The following is a 22,440-nucleotide window of genomic DNA, read 5'->3' on the forward strand; positions in this document are numbered from 1 at the left end:
ACTGGGGATCCCACTCGATCCCGGGATCGAGTCCCACGTCGGGCTCCCTACATGGAGCCTGCTTCTCCCTCTGCCTGTGTCTCTGCCTCTCTCTCTCTCTCTGTGTCTCTCATGAATAAATAAATAAAATCTTAAAAAATAATAAAATATCAAAACTCAGTTATGGGCTGATAACTTTCAAAAAGAAAAGTCACCCAAGGGGGGGGGGAATATATATATATATATATATATATATATATATAATGCCTATACCGCCCTAGTTAGCCAGAAAGAATCCGAGACTAGAACCATTTCAAAAGACAAAAGTCTTATGACTTCTGAGAGTTTATATCACAGAAAAAACACAATTATAATTTTTGTTTAAAGAACAAAGCTATTTAAGAATATGGCCTACTTGTATCTGAGATTCTGGTGTGTTGCAACAAATATTCATATGTTAAATGCTTATGACTTTGCCTAACAAAGAAGTAGAGCTACATCTGCAGCACAGCATACATTGTAGAAGGCAAAGACAACTCACCAAATGGGAAGCCTGTCTCAGCTACAGCAGAGCTTTGCGGGTGCGTGCAGGATATTCAACATGTGAACTTTCCAGGTACGCTCAGACACCCACTGATCAGTGATAAATGTCTCTGAAAATCTAAAACCTTCCACTTGTAGAGAGTATCACTGACATAGACATCATTCTATATAACCCTAAATCTCATTGAAACACCAAAACTGGAAATTGTGAATGCCGCTGGTGGTGTTGTTATGTCCTGTCATTATCAATGTTGTGATAGCTAGATCCCAACCAGCACATGATGGGAGGAATTAATAGCCATCACAGAGGAGCTACACTGCTCCTTGCCAACCTCTATGCTGAAAATGTTTAGATCTGCATCTCTGACCCCACTCTTCTCTGGACCCATGTCTCCAGTGGGGTAGCAGCTGGATGTCCCTGTCTCCCCCCATCAACCTGTCCCAAACCACTTTTATCCTCTCCCAAATCATCTCTCCTTCCCAAACCTTTGATAAGATATCCTGGTTTCCTTTGTATATTGGATCCTTCCCAATCAGTCATAGGATTGTGTTCTATTTTTCACTCAAATATCTCCTATTGACCCTTCCTGCCCCCTTTCACTCCTCCCCCCCAAATCTTTGCTCTCCTCACCTATCTCTATGCTGCCACTTGCTGGCAGGGCTTCCTCACCCTGGCTATTCTAGAGTCCCACACTTCCTGATAATTTAAACACTGTCATTCCCTTGTCACTGTCTCACACACACACATACAACCTTCCATGGCTCCTTTAAAGTTACATAATAAGCTTGAATTCCTTTCAGTCTACCTAAAGAGATAGACTTACTTTCTAATACTTATCATCAGTATGTATAAAGTATGTTTCAATTCCGGTAGAATTCCTCATTTCCTTCAGATTCATCTTACCTACTCCCATTCAAAATGCTGGACCATGGTTTGTTTCTTTGTATCTATGTCAGTCCCAATCTTTGCCATCCTTCAAGACCCAATTCAAGTTTCTCCTCCTCCAGGAAGCCATTTTTTTTTTTTTTTAAAGATTTTATTTATTTATTCATGAGAGACCCAGAGAGAGAGGGAGACAGGCTGAGACACAGGCAGAGGAAGAAGCCCAACCGCTGAGCCACCCAGGTATCCCTCCAGGAAGCCATTCTAATTACACTAGCCTTTTTCACTCATTTGTCCTACCAGTAAATGTTCACTGAGGGCCCAATCCAGGCCAGGCACTGGGCAAGGCTCTGTGGATTCAGAAGCAACCAAGATGGACATAGTTCTTGCCCTGATAGACATGATAGGCTCTCCTCTCTGAGCTTAAGCAGAACCCTGCTGTTTATAGGTATATTGACCATCTCTCTCTAATTAGATGGAGCACTTTAAGGGTAGAAGCCACAGTTCTATTTCTTCTGAAGGCCTAGCACCATGGCAGGAGCATAGTGGTCTCATAACATAGTCTTATTGATCGAACAAAGGCCTTGAATAGTTTTGTAGAGAACATGAAAGAGCTCAATGGTTGACCAATCTACCTTGGCCCAGCAGGCAGGGGCAACAGAGAGAATGACCTGGAGGCAAGAAGGCTCATAAGCTAGTAACTGAGAAGTGAGAAGAGCAGTGACCCTGAAGTAGTGGGGGAGACACTGAGGGTTCAGAGCAGGAAGTCCTCAGTGTGGGAGGAGGGGGGTTCCAGCAGGACTAAATCTACTAGTCAGGGCTATTTCCCCCAAGCCCTCTCTGCTCTAGAGGAAGCGGTGGGGGACTGTGATGTGGTTATACCTGAATGTGCACTGGATGTCATATATCATGAAAAGCAACAGTGTTTTTTTAAAAAAATACTCCACTCTGTTTATCACCAGAGCTTGGTATTAGATCACACTCCATATGGATAGTATTATGGCATAATGATGGGTCTGCAGGCAAATGGCTGGCTAAGATAAACAAAATAAATATAGTTACAGAGCACACAGAAGGGGCTGAAGGGAGCCATCTGAGAGGTGCAGTTGGTTGGGTGTCCAACTCTTGGTTTCAGCTCAGGTCGTGATGTCAGGGTCATGAGATTGAGCCCTGTGTTGGGCTCCGAGCTCAGTGTGGAGTCTGTTTGAGACTCACTTTCCCTTTTCTTCTGTCCACCCCACCAGGGTGTGTGTGCACGTGCTCTCTCTCTCTCAAATAAATAATCTTAAAAAAATTAAAAAATAATTTAAAAAAAGCAGGGGCTGAAGGTACAGAGGGGATCATATATATTCAAGAGGGCCACAAGTGAGAAGAGGAAGTACTTCCTTCTCACCAAAGGCTGCTTCTATTTTCCATAATCCAGGGCATTGAGAAATTCAAAGGAGTCCTACCTGGGTTAGACCAGAGACAGGAACAGAGAGAGCTTGCTATTTGTACATCATATGCACATGTATTCACATATTCTTGTTTGTATGGAAATGTGTATTAAAAATATATGTATATATTCCATTGCATCATTCTTTATCCTGCCATCATACCAATATACACCTGATGGCCTTCTTCATACCACTTGCTTTAAGTATCCTAACCAGATTAATAATAATTTAAACCTAAATTATAGTAAGAACCAAATCTGAGGCTGTCAGGAAATTCGAAAGGTAATTCAGTATTAGTCAAGGGTGGCCTTTAAAATAAAAGAGAAGAATTTTCTCTTCTTTCTTTCTTTCTTTCTTTCTTTCTTTCTTTCTTTCTTTCTTTCTTTCTTTCTTTCTTTCTTTCTTTCTTTCTTTCTTTCTTCTTTCTTTCCTTTCCTTCATTCCTTCCTTCCTTCCTTCCTTCCTCCCTCCCTCCCTCCCTTCCTTCCTTCCGACTTTATTTACTTATTCATGAGAGACACAGAGAAAGAGAGAGGCAGAGACACAGTCAGAAGGAGAAGCAGGCCCCCTGCAGGGAGCCCGATGTGGGACCAGATCCCGGGACTCCAGGATCACGCCTTGGGCCAAAGGCAGGTGATAAAACCACTGAGCCACCCAGGCATCCCAAGAGAATTAATTTTCTGATGTGGACAAGTTTGGATGGCTTATTATCAGATGGATTAAATAAAGATGATCAATACACACCAGAGTGGGTGGTTTCTAAGACTCAGTATAACTGAGTCATCATGCTTGGACCCTCTGTTCCTCAGAACACCCTCCAGCAACCAGAAGGCCTGGTTGTAAGCTCCCTCTTGGAATTGGCTTAAGAAAGTGCAAAGACAGAAACAGTTACCAGAGAGTGATCTTTTGTCAGTACATGCAGGAAGACTCCTCTGACCCTGAAAATATATCAACTGTGGGACCATGGCCTCTCTTCCTAAAAACTCAGAGCACTAAAAACACACCAGTGAAAAAGAGAAATGGCAAGCATCATTTTCTTATTGAACAGATGGGAAAAGTGAGTCAGTGGTTGGTGATGGTAGGGGGGTGGTTAATTATTCATAGTCCTACCAGAAATGTGCTAGAGCTACTGTACTGTTGAGCTGTACTCTGGCCCTCTCAAGATTCATATAGTTAAATCTTGATTTGTGGTTCTAGTCCTCTCAAGTACAACACCTCTCAACACTATTTCTCCTCTTAGACTCCCTCTTTCTCATCTAGTTGGGCTAAATAAATTATTTCCAAACTCATGTGGCCTTTCTCTCAAAATGAGTCATTTGTCCTCTAGCCATTGTCCAAGCCCCATCGTGAGCTCCCTCTGCCACCATCTATAACACCCACCTCAACAAACTTGCATCTTATCCTTGCTCAGTTCATCCTATCACACTGACTTGTACTATGATACAAGTATCACTCTTACGCTCTGGATCTTGCACCTTGCTTCCACCACAGGATATGAGCACAGACCACCTCCTCACATTGGTCAAGCTTTATCCTTTCCCTCACTGCTAACTCCTCCTTAATCCTACTAGAACAGATGTACTCATAAACTGGGGAGAATGAAGATTCTAGTTCCCCATGTATCTGTATAAGTAGATTCACATTCTATAGATCATACTCTGGACCTGAAACAGAGGTACAAGACTAGGAAAAAAATGAATTGCAAAACAGATCCTTAAAAATGACTAATGAAAACTGTATCTGTCAGGTGGCATTTTGACAAATATTGTTTGACAGGTGCTGTTTGTTATACTGTATTTGAGGATAAGCCTTTTGTAACTAGGAAACATTCATAAATATGTCTGTTTTTCTTCATTACTAAATTAGTTATTATCAGTCTTATAAGTTCTATTCCTTCGTAATTAAAACTATAAGACCCTCACATTGTGTACATTTATTTTTCATCTCTATTTTAACAAAATATTATAATTTCCATGAGAGGCCATACAGCAGAATGGTTATGTGTGCAGACCAATAAGGTTGCCCAATTTCAAATCTCAATTCTTTTTTTTTTTAAGATTTTATTTATTAATGAAAGACACACACACAGAGAGAGAGAGAGAGAGAGAGAGAGAGGGGGCAGAAGCACAGGCAGAAGGAGAAGCAGGCTCCACGCAGGGAGCCTGACACGGGACTCGATCCCAGGTCTCCAGGATCATGCCCTGGGCTGAAGGCGGTGCTAAACCGCTGAGCCACCCGGGGCTGCCCTCAAATCTCAATTCTGTTCTCTGTCTGGAAAAATCATGTAACCTCTCTGCCTCACTTTTCCAATCTGTAAAAAGAAAACCTTAACAGCTTGTTTTGTAGGATTCAATGTGTTAGTTTTGTAAAAGTTTTAGAGCCATACCTGGCACACTGGCACCTTGCAAGACCTTGTCATTATTTGTAGTATGAATCCTCTCATTTATCCTCCCAATAGGGGGGCAGGCAGACACAGCTCCATTTTTTGCATATAAGAATTAATGCCTACAAAGCTAGTCATGCACTTCACCTGTGAGGAGGAGGTGCTGCTAAGCTCCAATCCAATTATTAGCTAGGTACATGTTCTGCTGATGTGTGCACTGGAGCTTGTAACAATGAGCCTACTTCTTCCTCTGGGCTTCTGATTCATAATGGAACCCTTACAGATGGTTCATTCAGACACCACACAACAGCAAAGTGTTATTAAGATAAGAATCTTCCCGTTCAAAACTGTTTGGTTTCCAGAAGACGGGAACAGACCTTCAATTTCATTTCAGGGTACCCCATGCCAGTCAAATAACAGAGGGATTTTCTTTTTTCATCTTGGCAGAAACTGTGTTGTGCTTACTTTTCATTAACAACCCTTGGGCAAGGAAAACATCAAGCCACAAAGCAGGCTTTCTCCCATCTACTACATTCTGCTAATGATGAACCTGATATAAATATATGGAAATAACCAGGGAATATTTAAACACGATGATTTTATATAGTATATCTTCCTGCTATGGAAGTTGTTACTTTCACAGTTATCACTGAATTGAAACCTATAATGTTTTTATCAAGAAGACCAACAGGATAGCAACACACAGAAAGACCAAGGGGTGACTCAAGGTCATGCACGGCAAGACAGTGGTGAAACACAGAAGCAGAGAATCACTTCTTGGGGCAAAACATTGTCCTCCAAGCCATCTGAGGCATTTCTGACTGCCTGCACGGGTAAGTGTGAGCTGGACATTTCTAAGGGCAGGTCAAGGACGAATGCAGTTTGCGTTAATTATTCAATTCCAGCAAAGTACATATGCTTTGGCATTGCTCAATCAGCACCAAGTGGAGTCATGTTTTCATTCCCTGTGGGGGGAAAGTACTCGGTGACATGAACTATGGCCATAGCAACTACCTGCAGCGCTGTTCTCCCCTCTCAAAGGAGTCTACTCCCTAGGGCCAGAATGCACCTTCTCGCAGTAAGAACAAGCTAACAAGACAAATCTGTGTGTGAAGTACTTTAGATGATTTTTTTTTCCATTACTGGAAGAAAGGGGTAGTATGGAGTTACATGTGCACTTAAACAAAGGCAAATCAATACCATATAAAAACCATTATAAAGTTTCTGAAAATCATTTGTCAATAAAAATGGGATAGGACCTGTAAAATTAAGATTCCCTCCCACCTACCATTATTATCACTATTTTGTTCACCTCTTATTTTCTTGTTCTCTTTGAGAAATGACAGGATTTTCTAGTAAAGCATCAGATACCTGAGCTAATCTCCACTCTACTACTTTGTTGCAGTGGGGTCTTTGGCAGGCCTTTAAACCTCTTTGAACATCAGGCTCTTCTTTGGAAGGAACAGATACCATCTGTCCTTTCTAACTGAGAAATTGGAAAGGAACTAAGTAAGGTGACAGATGAAATGTTATTAAACTCAAATTACAACTGGGCACTTAACAGCTGGGAAACAGTGCCCACAAAAATCTTTGGTAATAGCAACAGTGCTGGGTTGTAAAAGCAGAGGTTTTTATGACTTTCTTCATGACCTGAGCCTTCTCCTGTATCGCCTTCATACATGATCTGAGTGTCCAAGGCATGTGGGGGGAAACTGACAGTCCAGAGTTTCAAAGAGCAGTGGTGTCACAACAGTATCTGGATGCTACGTTATTGGATGCAAATATGGATTGTGTGTGCACACATATACATGCCATTTGTGGGTTTGGGGGTGTGTGCATGTATTGGGGGGGAGCAGGATATATGCAGGTATGTGGGCATGTATACATGTAGATATGTATGCATATATGTGACATACATGTGTGAATATGTGTGTTCATTTGATAAGATTAGGTAGAGACCCAGGTAAAAGACTACAAGTCCTTTCTGGCAAGAAATACCCGAGAGTCTCATGAAAAGCAACCAAAGGAAGAGAAGAGAAAGCCTATGAATACTAACTTTCTTTTGGGTCCACTACTCAGTTTCCAGGACTGAGGAAACAGCTCAAGGAACTGAGACACTATGACCATCTCTGTGTGAAAACATTCTGACTGACTTTCTCTTTCGAGAATCTCTTTGATTTCTCATTACTTCGTTTTGCTGGGTTCTTGAATCTAGTAAGTATCCTTCTCCCCCTATTTATCCCTTAGATACCATACCCATTTTTCATGTTTCACATGAAACATCCCTTGTGAATTCTGGTGACCAAAGGCTCTGTTGATGCCAACAGAAATCAGGCTGACCATTTACTAAAAACTTTTTACTAGAATTGGTTCCCAAGTGGACTCAGTCTTGCATATTACTCACTGATAATTTAGCATGTACCTGAGGCTGACATGGATTTGCCCAGATAGCCTTTATCTGTCTATGTTTCATTTAGCCCCTGAGAGGCTACTTAGAGGTTAATCATACCACCAGCTTTGGCACGGTGTCTTTTCCACTCACTGCCAATATGTCAAATCTGTACTGACTCTATTATCAAAGGGCTTCCGCCCAGTTTCCTTATTGGGTAATGAAACTCACCTGTTGATGCAATATTTGCAATGGCAACAACATCTTTAGGCTGGGGGTGAATGGCTTTCTGCTTGTGCAACTGCTTAGCCCATCTGTCTATAAAGTTAAAGTGATTTTGAATGACCCCCCTATGGGACTCTCTGTTTCACTGGTGGACATATCCATCTCATGGCTCTGTGTTCGCAAGGTGGGTCTGCATCTAGTTAGCAGCAGAGGTTTAGTAATACCCCAGGTGTTTGATGGAAAATATAGCCTCAGAGTCATTGCAACTCAACACCTTTCAAAAGCTCTGCTAAGGACAACAGTATTGGAGGATTTCCCAAAGGGTTCATGGCCATGCACTCCTCTAGATATTCTAAATTTCTCCTTGGACTACCTAGACCATTCCTACAGTGAATCCTACTGGGCCCCAGTAGGGATTACTTTCTCTGATCAGGTGATGTAACCGGCCTAGAATGAGGGATATGACATGAAACTGCCCAGTGTAACCTGTCACTGTTTACCATGAAATCACATTATATACTGTCTCCTCCAGAAGGATCCATGAGAGAAACCTCTCAGGTCTTAGTTCCAAGCCAAGAATAGTACTGCTTCTCTTGGGCAACCAGACTGTTTTTACTGGTGGTAGGTGGGTTGTGGTGGGGGAGCTAGGTTGGATGCAACCGGTCATGTTTCACATTTCACATTGTCAGAAAGCCAGTTCAGAATCAAATCTGTAGCCTATTTCTTTGACTTAAATAGAATTTGTTGACATGCATTTTGCAGATTAACTTTCACCTCTGCTATATCCATATATTGTTTTGTCTTTATTTTTCTTTGCTAATTCTTAATTGATTTTATTTTCCTGTTTTGAATCAATTTTGTTAGGCCATTTTTGCATGCATTTGAACTGAAATCTAGTACATCAGGAAAATGAGAAGCCACAGCAAAGCAGTAGTAGTAGATTAAACATAATAAGTGAAATTTCTCTGAATTCTAATCTGAGGTGTCTTATTGATACACCAGATAATGGGCAGTAATAACTTTTAGATCTATAACCAATGAGCTTAATGTTAAACCCTAAGGATTAAGAACATGCAAATATAAATAATGAGAAAAATTCAGAAGTCAATATGAAAGAGAATAGATCCCAAACCCCACTGTCAGCATCTTAAGCCATCAACCTCTTCTGGGAGGCAGTCACAAAAAAGAGCCTGATGCTACCTATATCTTCTATGTGACGACAACATTTCACTATTAAAAAGCACAATACTCCAATTACCTACCGTGTTTGTGAATAAATGCAAGTCCTTGTAATATCTGATACATGATATTCCTTATAGCAGATTCAGGGAACAACTTATTTCTGTTTGGGGCAGAGGAGGAAAAAAGTTATAAATCTAGATTTACATATGAAAACAAATACCCTGTGTTCCTATTCTTCTGGTTATATAGTAAGTATTTAAGAAAATATTTGGTCATACATAATTTGATCAGAGCCTTTGATAATAAAGATCAAAGAAAAACAACCATTTGTCCATATGAGATAGTTACCTTGTAAACACTGGTGTATTGCTTACTGGTATATTCAGTTACGTTACAAAGAAGATTAAAAATTTTATAGTCACCACCCCCCTCAAGCCCTCCAATCTATCATATAAAAAAACTTCTCTCTCCATAATATAAAATAAAACTTTAACACATTTTAACAGGGAAAATCTGAGGTTTTCCAGACAAAGTCCTTATAGAATGTGATGGACAGTACCGCACTGCCCCTGATTGGGCAGACCATACAGCTTCACTATTGTTAGTGACGATGAAGACCATATTTGTTCACTGAATTCACTCAGAGAGAAGTTGTGAATGGCACTCACTTGCCACTAAGAAAATATGACCATGAGGTTCCATGTGACTGACTCACTTTCAAAGTTCAAAATGACCAGAGCAGGTAAGGTGGTTGTTAGTTTCCTCTTCTTAGCACACAAGCCCCTGAGCATAGCAGCAGGAAAGGAAATGCAATAAACCTCCAAGTTTTCAATGGAGCTCTCAAAATAAATGAAGCCGTCACACTCTGACCTGAAATTGCTCTGCCCATATGTCCTTGTAGGAATAGAGAGCTGTGGAGTATCTGTTCAATCTCCGAGCTTCTCTGGGTGAATAACCCATTGAAAAATGAAAACGGCAGCATTGAATGTAGCTTCTATGAAAACTATCACGAGGCCTCCAAAGTAGGAATGTGGTTTGGGCCCCTCATCTAATGGGCAGCTTTAAACAGTGAAGCCTAAGCATCAGGATGGTGATACACAATCGCCAAAAGAAAACATATCCACTTTGCAATACTTATTTCTAATATCATGATGACCACACAGTACCTTTCTTTTATGAGCTGGTAAAGATTTTCCTTCATGTACTCAAAGATAAAATAAAGATGATCATTCTCCCTGATAACTTCTTTTAATTTTACTACATTGGCATGGTTGAGCTTCTTTAAAGACTGAAAAAAGCAAGAGAGAAAAACAAAAAAAATTAGAGAAAATCTGTTGTTGAAAAAGAAAAATAATAACTTTATGTAGAAAAATTATTTCGATTAGCTGACTAGAGAGGAAGTACTTGACCATCACGGGGATTTCTGGCTGCCTCCTGCACCAGGCAACGGGCCAGGGCTATCTAGGGTGCACTCCCTCCAGATGATGGAATTCATGCCATGAAAATAGCCAGAAGGGAACCAATGGGAAGCTAAAGCTTTGATTGTTCTAGTATCGGAGGAGGCAGCTGCTTGGGGCTGAGATGACAAGCCAACAGTCCACAGGCCCTTTGAACAAGAAATTGTTCAAATAGACAGAGGCTTATAGCCCGAGGCTCTCAACTTCCATCTGACTCATGTGTGTCCATGAGGCACACAGCAGTCCTTACAATGTGAATTTTATTTTTCTAAATTTTATTTAAATTCAAGTTAGTTAACATACATGGTGTAGTATTGGGTTTTAGGAGTGGTATTTAGTGATTCATCACTTACAAACAACACCCAGTACTCATCCCAACAAGGGATCTCTTTAATACCATCACCCATTTAGCCCATCCCCCAGCCATTAGTGTGAGTTTTAAAAGAGAAAGGAGGAAGAGGAGCTATCTCATTGCAAAGCACCCCTTGAGGTGAGATGGGGAGAAAGAGCTCTGCTTCCAAAGGACAGCAAAGGCAAAAGTCAGCAAAGGCAAAAGAGTCAGGCGGGTGATGAGAAACAAGAGGGTGGCTCAGGAAACGGAGCATGACCTGATTCTTTATCCTTGTGCATATGCAGTTTCCCTGTACCTGCCACATCCACATGAATACAACTATGTATAAACTTTTTTCTGTTTGCATCATTAGTTCTGTTGGTGGATAAATATACTTTTGTATTCGTGAGCAGGGATCCTGTTCATGTACAGCAGCCAGAGAAACTGCTGCTTTGCTCACCAGATGGTCAGAATTTGATTAACAGTCTCCTTCAAAGGAACCTCAAAGGGTCGCTGGCCAGCAGGATGAACCCTTTAATTCCAAAGCCTTTCCCTCACAGAGAAGTGACTCAGACAATAATTCACTGTAAAACCCTCTTTATCTCTGAATTTCCTTAAAAAGAACACTCCTTTTATAAAATAAATGCAACGGCTGAAGACAAAAAGCTGAACATGAATATCCCAATCTAGAAGGATACTCAGTAATAATGCACCCAAGCAAGGAATCAGAGCTTGGGAATGCTGCTGTGATATGATTGAATTACTTCAAGGGGCCAGGAACAGACAGGAAATGGTCAGTGAATGACAATAAAATGAAACTCTTCTGGAGCCTCTTTCCTGAAAGACAAACTCCTGCCAAGGAGGAGCTTCTCTGGCAGGAAATCTTCAATGGAAGGGAAGGCCAGATCCTTCAAGAATGACCCAACCAGGCTGATTACTTGTTTTAATTAGGTTGGATTCCAGGTTCTCCATGAGTAACAAACAAAAACATTGCTTAACTTCTAAGTATTTACCCCTGCAGGCATCTTTTCTATTTGCTTAGAATGCATCACAGCAATCGCTGAGATGTCCAGTGGATGAACAGCAGAATGAGCAAGGGTAGTCAGAGAAAAATGGTAGTAGGTTTTTAAGCTTTTCAAGAGAAGGGTTCAGGCAAGGAGCAGAGACAGTACCTTCCACATTTGGCCTGACATATGTTGTGAGCATGAATCACTGGCTCAAGTCTAAGGGCTCGTAGTTCTTGTTTCTGAGTGAGCCTCATGGACAAGTGAAGTCTATATTAGCTTAATGTAAAAGGGATGAATTTTATGTGGGAGATTTCATGTGACTCATTTTACAGGAAGAAGGCATCTTCTTTTGGCACAGGAAAGGCTTACGAGAAGAAGAAGCAGGACAGAGCTGAGAAGCACAAATAGCAAATTAGACTCAGGTCAGCAGTCCAAATGGGGACTGTTTATCCCCACTTGGAGGAAGGTTCTTAGCGATTAAACAAAACTGCAAAGTACTTCTCTTCAAGGGTACCCCGGGGCATGAGACACAGTCCTCGCCTGTAAGAGGCAAATAGCCTAATTAAGACAGGGCATGAATACAAAATCCACAGAACAGAATGAGAAGGATTTTATTAAGGTCAAGAGAATGGCAGCAACAAGGAACATTAGACATGTTTTCAAGAAGGAGTAATCAGCAAACTCTGAGTGGCCAATGAGTGTATCATTCACAATGTGATTTGAAGGAAGAGTGGCATCTAGATGAAGTCAGTGGGAGGGAATGGGTGTGTCAGGAGAGAAGTCCTTCTTAGGTATGGGTGCATGAGTGAAATGGCATGGTCTGTGCCTGAGAGATGAGAACTGTCCCAGTTTGTTTCCAAAGGAAGCTTATCAAAAAAAAAAAAAAAAAAAAAGGAAGCTTATCCAGAAGACTTTGATGGGGGAAGTGGGCAGGGAAGACACTGTTTGGATGCCAGGTGTATATGCCATGGAAGCCCGACAAACATGGGTCTGAAACCAAGCTTTGTGGCTTAGAGTTGTATTTACCTCAAGCAAGTAGCTTGAGTCTCTGGGTGTCAGCTGTTTTCAGCAGCAAGTCCAAGATACTAACATCTTCCTTATGGGGTAGTTGTGAGGATGAAATAAGACAGTGCATGTGCTGCCTGGCTCATAGTAGTGTCTCAGTAAATTGTAGGTACTGTGTGAATAGCTGAATGTCACGAGGATTATTCTGGGGGCAGCACAAAAGGTGGATGAGATGCAGAGGAAGTAAGGTCACACAAGCCACCTGCAGTTTCTGGGTGACTGGGTGAATGTTCATTAACAGAGAGAATATATTATGAGCACTGGGGGAGCACTGGCAGACATTCTAGAAAGTTCAGGCACTGATATCCACTAAGCAGGTAGATGTGTGGACCTAAAGTAGGTGTCAACAAATTTTTCTTAAAGGGAAAAAGAATAAATATTTTAGACTTTCTAGGTCATATGGTCCCTGTCTCAACTACTCAACTTTGCCATCAAAGCGTGAAATCAGCCATAGGCAACACATAAACAAGTGGGCATGGCTGGGTTCCAACAAAATTGCACTTAAGCGGGATGTGGCCATTTGTTAACCCCTGATCTAATGCTTACGAAGGATAAAAGATTTGATGAGCCCACTGAAGTGAGGAAAGTAAATGAAATTACTCGTTGGAGATTCAGAGCAAAGGAGAAAATCGCTAAGGGCAGAATGCGAGAAGTCATTGCTATTTAAAGGGAGAACTACAGAGCATTTGGTGAAAGGCAAGAAAGCCACACGTCAGTGGGGCAAAAAGCAGAGTCCCACAGCCATAGGAGGGGACAGCACCCAACATTGCAGGCAAGAAAATGCCTAAGAAAACAAACTGGACTTGGCAACTTGTGACTTTGAGTGCGTGGCTCCCATAGAGCTGCAGAGGCAGATGCCTGCTTCGGCCACATGGGAAATCAATGCAGGTGGGGGAGTGAGGGCTTGGGACAAGGTCTGCCAGGTTAGGCAAGGCAAGGGGTAGAAGCTTCCACGGGAAGGGGGCTGGAACTCATCAGGGAGGGTGGCGGGCACATATATTTATTTATAGACTGAAGAGAAGGAGCCAGTAGAAAGGAAGAGCTTAAAGAAATGGGCAGGTTCAGAAGAGCCAAAAGGTGGGAGCAGCCCAAGTGTCCATCAATGGATGAATGGATCAACAAAACGTGGCATATACCTACAACTGAATAAGATTTCATCTTAAAAAGGATGGAAACTCTTGACACAGGCTATGATAGGAACCTTGAGGGCATGATGTAAAGTGATATAAGCCAGGCGCAAAGAAGAAATACTGTATGATTCCACATATATGAAGTACTTGGAACAGTCCAATTCATAGACATAGAAAGTAGATGGCGGTTGCTGAGGGTAGGGATAGAGGGGTCACGGGGCGGGTGGTGGTGGTGATGGTTGTTGTTTTATGGGTACAGAGTTTCAGGTGTGTAAGATGAAGAGTGTTCTGGAGGTGGATGGAGGTGATGACCGTACAATACAAACGTACTTAACACCACTGAATGGTGAATTTACAAATTCGTAATATGGTAAATTTTATATGTGTATTTCATCACACTTGGAAAGGGAAAGGGCATTAGTGGGAAATGCTTGAGACTGAAATAAATCTGTGGTTTAGTTAACAGTACTATACCAAAGTTTAAAAAAAGTATATTCACTAATATAATAGCAGAGCAATCTTCTACTTTGAGCTATTAACTATATGATGTTGTCATTTGCCCCCTTTTGTGGGCATCAGTGTAACAATTCAAACAAAATGACTAACTCTATCAACCGTATGTCTAAGCATGTATAAAGCTATTTTAATCAACTACATATAAATTATTCCCCAGTGTATTAATAAATACCTTAACCTCCCGAAGGTTCATGCATTCCTCCCAGGAATAAAACTTTCTTTTCATTCTAAAAGAGAACAAAGAAACAAATAGCATGCTTATTCCAAGTAACAGGCTAAACTTTCTTGTTTAAAATATTTCCATTCTGGAGAGGTGGAGGGTGGAACAATTCAAAACTTAACTAAAAAATTCAAAAAAACAAAGAAACCAAAGAAACCCAAAACCAAAAACAAATGTTTTTGACCTGAAACTCTTGAATAGTGCTTAAAGTTCGTTTCAATTTCTACCAAACATTATACTGCCCAAAACAATTCATTTTAAAATCTGGCAGTGTGATCAAGTCTACATCGCAAAATTTTCCAGCGGAGGTGGTGCAGTACAGTGCAAGGAAACCTCCCCTGCTGTCTTGCTCTATCACTAACTGGCTAACCTTGCCTTGGAGGCAAATCCCTCAGGCTTTTTTTTTTATCTAGACTAGAATTCTCCAACAGAACTTTCTGTATTGATGGTAATGCTCTTGGTATCTAGTATGGTAGCCACTACACTACACATATATGGATATTGAGTACTTGGACTATGGCTAGCATAACATAGGAACTTAATTTTTAATAAAATTTAAATTTAAATGTCATATGGTTACGTATTATCCTATTGGACAACACAGTTCTAGATCCTCCTGTATAGAGGTTGGCAAATTATGACCCACAGGCCAACCCTATCTCACTATCTTTCTGTGTAGCCCATGAGCTAAGAATGACATTTATATTATTAAATACCTGGGGAAAACAAAGAAGAGTATGATCTTATGATGATGATAATTTTATGAAATTCAAGTTTCAGTTTCCATAAAGAGTTTTATTGGAATACAACCACACTCATTCATTTCTACATGGCCTATGGCTGCTTTTACACAACAGCAGAACTGAGTTATGACAGAGACCATATGGCCTGAAAAGCTTGAAATATCTACTATGTGGCCAACCCTGGCCTACAGCCTGAGGGGAGAGAAAGAGAACTCGATGGGTGAACCAAAAATCCACGTTTCTAGTTATATTGTTCATTGCACTGTAATCACATGGTCTCACCGGACTCTTCCATTAGCCCCAGGAAATAGATGGGACAAGGGAGGAAATGATGAAACTGAGAAATCAAAAGATTTTCCCCAAGGTCTCACTGCTGGCTAATAAGAGGCCAATATCCATTTCTCCACCTCGCTCTCACACTCTGTCCCCAGTGTCACATATCTGCAGGTAGAGTGACCAATTCCTTTGTGCATACCCAAATATTGTTTAGCCCTTCCTGTATGGCAGGGCCTTTGTCAGGCACTAGAGATACAACAATGAGAAGGGCATCCCTCGTGGAACTGACATCGCAGCAGGAAGGCAGGCAATTCATCATCACTTTTTGTGTTGAGTGCTGGGAAGGAACGGCATAGGGCATGGTGACAGCAGACGCCAAAGTGACCTAATTTAGTCTGAGGTATCAGGGAGCACTCCTAGAATGAGGTGATGTTTCTATTAAGACTTGAAGGTTCTGCAGAATTTAGCCCATCGAGGCAGGAGGCAGGGAATATCATGTGAAGACTAGGGGCAGAAAGGTATCTGGTGAGTTCAAGAAGCCAAAAGGCCAAAGTGGTGGAAATGACATTGGTAGGGTGATAGTGAGACATCAGATTGAAGAAAAGAGGGAGCAGCCAAGTGATGTAGCAAGTTGAAGATCACATTAAAAACAAACAAACAAAAAAAAAAAACAACAAAAAAAAAACCGGGGGCTTGGGCAGCCCTGGTGGCCCAGTAGTTTAGCACCGCCTTCAGCCCGGGGTGTGATCCTGGAGACCGGGGATCGAGTCCCATGTCGGGCTCCCTGCATGGGGCCTGCTTCTCCTTCTGCTTGTGTCTCTGCCTCTCCCTCTCTCTCTGTGTCTGTCATGAATAAATAAATAAAATCTTAGAAAAAAACAACTGGGGGCTTGATCCTAAAATTGATAAGATATTGCAAGCTGTTATAGTTTGGGTTCCCCTGAAAGCAGAGCCTGAGGCAAGGACTTGGGTATGGGTAGTTTATTTGGGAGGTGATTCCAGGAAGCCAGGGCAAGGAGCAAGGAAACTGGGAACAGAGAGATGGGAAATCCATTAAAGGGCATGTTATTGAGATGACACCAAGGTGTACAAGTGGGGCTCAGTCCTGGTCTGGGCTGTCTACAGACCTATGCGGAAGGTCCCCTGGTTGAGTCTCCCATGTGCATTTGCAAGAATGGGGGGGTGCTAGTGGTGGGTACAGAACTGTAACTTGCAGCACACTGAGGTCAAGTAGGACAGGCGATGAAGTGGGGCAGCAGGGACACAGTGTTTGGTGTAAAGGATTTTAGACAATCAGATTCATGTGTTTATTTTTTATTTTATTTTATTTTTTTAAATTTTTTTTTAGATTCATGTGTTTAAAGTAATCCTTTCAGATTGGAATGGAGAGGGGTGGAATAGAAGCCAAGGATCCTACAGAGGAAATTATTCTAGTGGTAAAGGTGGTAAAAGATAACGGGTTGAATGGTAGGTTAGCAGGGAGAATACAGAGAAGTAGGTGGATCAGATAAATACATAGAAGTTGGAATCTACAGGTCTAGGTGGCCAATGCTGGGCATACAGAGGGAGGTCAGAAGGATGTGCAGGTTTTGAAGAGATGGTAGTGTCATTTATCAAGATAGGGAACGTGGGAGGAAAAATAGGCTTGGGGTAAGAGAGAGGGAATGGTGAATATAAGCTCAGTTTGGGATATAATAAATCTGAAGTGTCTGCAGGGCATCCAAATGGAGATGTTGAGAAAGTGACTGGATATAGGTGGTGTGTCAGGCAGGCCCTGAAATGGTCCCTGAAGATTCCCACCTCCTTGTATTCAGAGCCTGGTATAAGGCCTCTCCTTTAATGACTTGCTTCTAACCATTGGAACACAGCAATCTGAGAGGATATCCCTTCTGTATTAGTTTACAAAAGCAAAATGATGTGACTTCCACCTTGACAGAAGCCTCTCTCATTGCCTTCACGACCCCCCATCTTGAAGCAAGGTGCCATGTTGAGAGCTATTCTTTGGAGAGGCCCACATGACAAAGGACGGAGGACAATGTCTAGCTAACAGCCAGCAGGGAACTGAGGCCCTCAGTGTAACCACCCAGGAAGTACTGAATGCTACCCACAATCATGTGAATGAACCTGGAGGTGGATCCTTTCCTAGCCCAGTCTCCAGATAAGACCTCAGCACTAGCCAACACCTTGATTATAGCCTCATGAGAGACCCTAATGTAAAGAACTCACCCAAACCCTGCCCAGACTCCTGACTCACAGAAACCATGAGGTAATAAATGGGTGTAGTTTAAAACCATGAATTCCTGGGGTAAATTATTAGGTAGCAAGAGGTAACTAATACACTCGGGTTGGACTCAGATTGTAAAGGGGAAGTAGAGTGGGGAGGTGAAGATAGTAGTCCCTAGACCACCACCTGTGTGAATGATCCAAATCAAGTCACTTAACTTCTCAGAGTGTCAGTTTCCTTTCCAATAAAATGTTTCTAAACCTTTTCATTACTACGTCACATTACGATATGACAGTTTGGAAGAGGACTAGTGTCATATGCAAATCTAAAGTAGGAATGTGTTTAAGACCTCTGACACGAACATTCCGGAGCCAACAATCATCTAGCCCACAGAAATCAATGTCTAAGACTTTCCTGTATGCCTCCTACCCACCCCCCTACCTTTAGAAATTTTCAATAACGAGAAATGCAGAGGGTAGAGTGAAAACGATGTTGACATTGTGTTGTTGATGATGAATTGATGTGAGTGAAGAATAAAACTTACTTTTTAATGGCAATCAGTTCCCCAGACTCAATGCTTCGTCCCAGTAGGACGGAACCATAGGTTCCATCCCCAAGTTGCTTGATTGTTGTGTATCTATTCATGGTGTGCCCGCTCAGGCTGGACACTCATCTCAGGGCCGAGGCGGTGCAGTCCTGCAGAAGCAGCAGGCCTCCCCAGAGTGTAACCAGATTTTTCGATGGCAGCACCAGCACAAGGTATTTAATAGAACGTGACTATCTCCCAAATACATATTTTCAAAGATCAGTCTTCTGCCTGTAGAGAAAAATGAGAGACAAGAGTAACTGCTAATGTAGATTTTGTGTATTTTTATTGTCTAAATCAAGGGTCAGCAAACAATAACCCTCCCAGGCCACCACCTGTTGTTGTGAATAAAGTTTTATTGGAACACAGTTATGGTCATTCATTTGCATAGTGTCTATAGCTGTTTTCATACTACAAAAGCAGAGTTTAGCAGCAGTGTGACAAAGACTATATGGCAAAAAAAAAAAAAAAAAAAAAGACTATATGGCTTACCTGGGTGGCTCAGTGGCTGAGTGTCTGCCTTTGGCTCAGGTTGTGAGACTATCCCTGGGGTCTTGGGATAGAGTCTCGCATTGGGCTCTCTGTGGGGAGCCTGCTTCTCCCTCAGCCTGGGTCTTTGCCTCTCTCTCTGTGTCTCTCATGAATGAGTAAATAAAATCTTTAACAAACAAACAAACCTAAAAAATTTATCATCTGGACCTTTATGGAAAAAGTTTCCCAACCTCTGGCCTAAATAATGCTCTTTTTAATTTTCATAAGATGAAAGATACCATTCTTGGAAAGTGAACTTGTCACTGACTCAGAAATGAATCAGTTGCAATTCAATGCTTTTCTGCTGACCAGCCACTGTGGGCAAACACTGCATGAAAACTATGGTCGACAAAAATTGCAGAGCTACAAAAATCTGTACTAAATATACTGTGTTCTGTGTATTTCTGCTACAATTTACAATGTAACAAAGCCAAGAAATGTTAAAATTAAAGTTCTCCTGATACAGAATTTACATATGATCCATGAACTATTTGTGGCTAAGCATCAACAGTATTATTTTTATTACTAGACATGCAGAAGCTAAACAAAGAACAACTAATTTCTTAAGGTCTGTATATAGGGTGTGCCCTTTTTAAAGTCATTTAGCTGTCTTTTCTTTAATAACAAATCATTGGCTTTTGCAATTTATAGAACTGAGTCATTCAGTCTGTCTATAATAAAGAAAATATAGCAATAATTTAAGTGATTGCAATGCTTAATAAAATATAAATGCTAAAATAAAAGTAAAGTTTTTTTTGTTTTTGTTTTAATGTAAGCTCTATGTCAACTGTGGAGCTTGAACTCAGACCCTGACATCAAGAACTGTTGCATACAATATCAACTGAGCCAGCCAGGCACCCTGAGCAAAAAACAGCTGATAAAATAATTATCTGAAAAATCAAAAGATCAGAAAACACTGATTAGAAGTATGTGATGTTCTGCATCTAAATCCAGTTTACGCACCTTGTCCTTCCAGAAGAATTCCAAATAAATGAAGAAGGAAAGAAGGAAATAAAAAATTCACTATTAGGCAAATACCACAATAAGATCTGTTGCAGACAAGAGTCACTGATGAATGCAAATATTAGTGGATGAATGGTTGAGGAGAAACAAGGTATTTACATAGTTTATTGTTCATTTTTTTCAAAGATCTTAGAGTCTCAGGACGGGGATGATGGTGGTGGAGAAACAAGGTATTTACATAGTTTATTGTCCATTTTTTTCAAAGATCTTAGAGTCTCAGGATGGGGATGATGGTGGTGGTGGTGGATCCCCAGATATGTTCTAGGGGATGACGGTGGATTGGCCAGATATGTACTAGCGAATATGAACTAAGATATTTCAAGTCAGCTTAGGTTTCAGGGACAGGATGTGGGAGAGGTTCAAGGGAAAGTCCCCTAGCTTCCAGCAGGGTCCATTCCATCTGGGTAAGGGAGGGAATAAGTAAAGTCTTCACAAAAGACGGAGCTTGAGAGAACAAGAAAAGAAGGTGTTTTGTAAGGCAAGGCATTCTAGCTGTCCAAGGAGCAGAAACAAAGGCATCAACTCAGGAGGGAGGGGTAAGGTGGGAGCTTGGAACAGGAGAGAGAGAAAACCCCAGAGTTTTGTTTGTGGAGGGCCTCAGATGCCACTTTGAAAAACATAGGCTTCAGCTTGATCCTGTACCAAAGGAGACAAAGTGCTGCAAAGGACATCATTGGGCCAATGGAAAGGACTGAAAGACAGATGGTAGATTAGGTAAAAGTATTGCATCTGTATTAAATTTACTGAAGTTGATATCTGTCCTGTGGTTCTGTAAGAGCAGTCTTATTGTTAGAAAATACACCCTGAAGGGTGTATAAGTCAAGGACCATGATGTATGCAATTTGTTCTCCAGGAGGTACAGTTAAAATATTGTGTGCATGGGAGGGAATGATGTGAGGGTAGAGAGAGGGAACAAATGGGGTTAAATGTTAACAATAGGTAAATTTGGGTAAAGGTATATGGGTATTCTTGGACTGTTCTTGCAAGTTTTCTATATGTTTCTAACGTAAATTATTCTACATTAGAAGTTTAAAAAGTTATCAAAATGGTAAAGGAAGAGAATCTTTAAAAAGATATATATCTTAAACATTTTATTTCAGCTTAAGACATAAAAGTGTAGATTTATTCGATAAAACCTAACATTAGAACATACATCATGGCTGTGTCTCAACACAACACAGAAAGAGTACTTGAACCACAGCATAAGCAATTTTTAACTCTGGGTTTATTTTCCCCTTTTTCTTCTTTTTCATATCTATCTCTACCTATTTTTGATGTGACCTAAATGATTTCTACATCATTCATGATTTCATTTTCTAACAAATTAAAATTCCCAAACCATTGTTGTATGTCATCTTCCTAAAAATCACTGGTACTTTCCTTGATTTGTCAAATAGCAGCTAATAAATCACATGCTTTATTTAAAAAACAAAACAAAACAAAAAGGAGGCTTTCACCTAGAGGCAGTGGGAAGTTAATTTTTTTTTTAACTTGAGAATAACACGATTAGATTTGCATTTTGTAATCTAGTTAATTAGAATATTTTTCTTAATGTCCAACTAAAACTTGCCTGTTCTAATTTAAGCTAATTTCTTCATGCTTCGTTTTTTGGTAGATATAAAGAAAGTACCCCACAAAATTGTGTGTATACATGAAATTAGTAATCAAATGTGTGTCTCTCAGCCTTCTCCCGCATTAATTACGCAACCTTTCCTCATAAGACCTTTTTCCATTCCTTTAATTATCTTTGGCATTCATCTCTGAATCCTCACACATTTCTCCATTCCCTTGATGAGCTGTGGTGACCAACCTTAATAATGATGTGCATTCCAGTAGCATGTGGGCTCTCCCCTACCTTTTTTATTTTTTTGCAATGGCATTATATTACTGATTCATATCTATAAATTATCAATCACAGAAACCTTTCTTTGGTAGTTATGTCTCACTACTTCCTCATCCAATTAAATTGTATAATTGGGACAATGCTTCTAGATTATCATTGAGAAAGCCATTTGTGAAAGAATTAAGAACTTTAGTGAAGTCAAGATAGAATGAGTCATTCATTTAACATATAGTCATACTAATAGCTTCTTATTACAGTTTGTCAAATTATCACAGAATGAAATTTGATTACTCTAGAAACATTTGACTCTCACCATGCCATGATAGCTTTTTAATCTTATGTTATTTCAGGTAATTACATAATGATTGTACAATAGATCAAATTGGTGTCTCTTCAGGCACTGATGTCAGGTTGACAGTGCAGAATTTTATTGCACCTTTACTAAGATGCTAAGCATTATGCAAGGCT

General features: G+C 40.7%; 1 protein-coding gene across 3 annotated transcripts in view; it reads right to left on the minus strand.

The window, feature by feature from the left end:
- Positions 1-22,440, minus strand: part of CILK1 (ciliogenesis associated kinase 1) — a 56,963-nt gene that overhangs the window by 18,470 nt on the left and 16,053 nt on the right. For all 3 annotated transcript variants that reach the window (XM_038554319.1, XM_038554320.1, XM_038554318.1), the window contains exons 2-5: positions 18,534-18,806; positions 14,699-14,753; positions 10,187-10,308; positions 9,101-9,180 (exon numbers count right to left, since the gene is read on the minus strand). In XM_038554319.1, the coding sequence (XP_038410247.1) occupies positions 9,101-9,180; positions 10,187-10,308; positions 14,699-14,753; positions 18,534-18,634 (358 nt within the window). In that variant the 5' untranslated portion in view covers positions 18,635-18,806. The remainder of the gene's footprint in view (positions 1-9,100; positions 9,181-10,186; positions 10,309-14,698; positions 14,754-18,533; positions 18,807-22,440) is intronic.

The sequence above is a fragment of the Canis lupus genome, chromosome 12, assembly GCF_011100685.1.
Source record: "Canis lupus familiaris isolate Mischka breed German Shepherd chromosome 12, alternate assembly UU_Cfam_GSD_1.0, whole genome shotgun sequence".
NCBI lineage: Eukaryota > Metazoa > Chordata > Mammalia > Carnivora > Canidae > Canis > Canis lupus.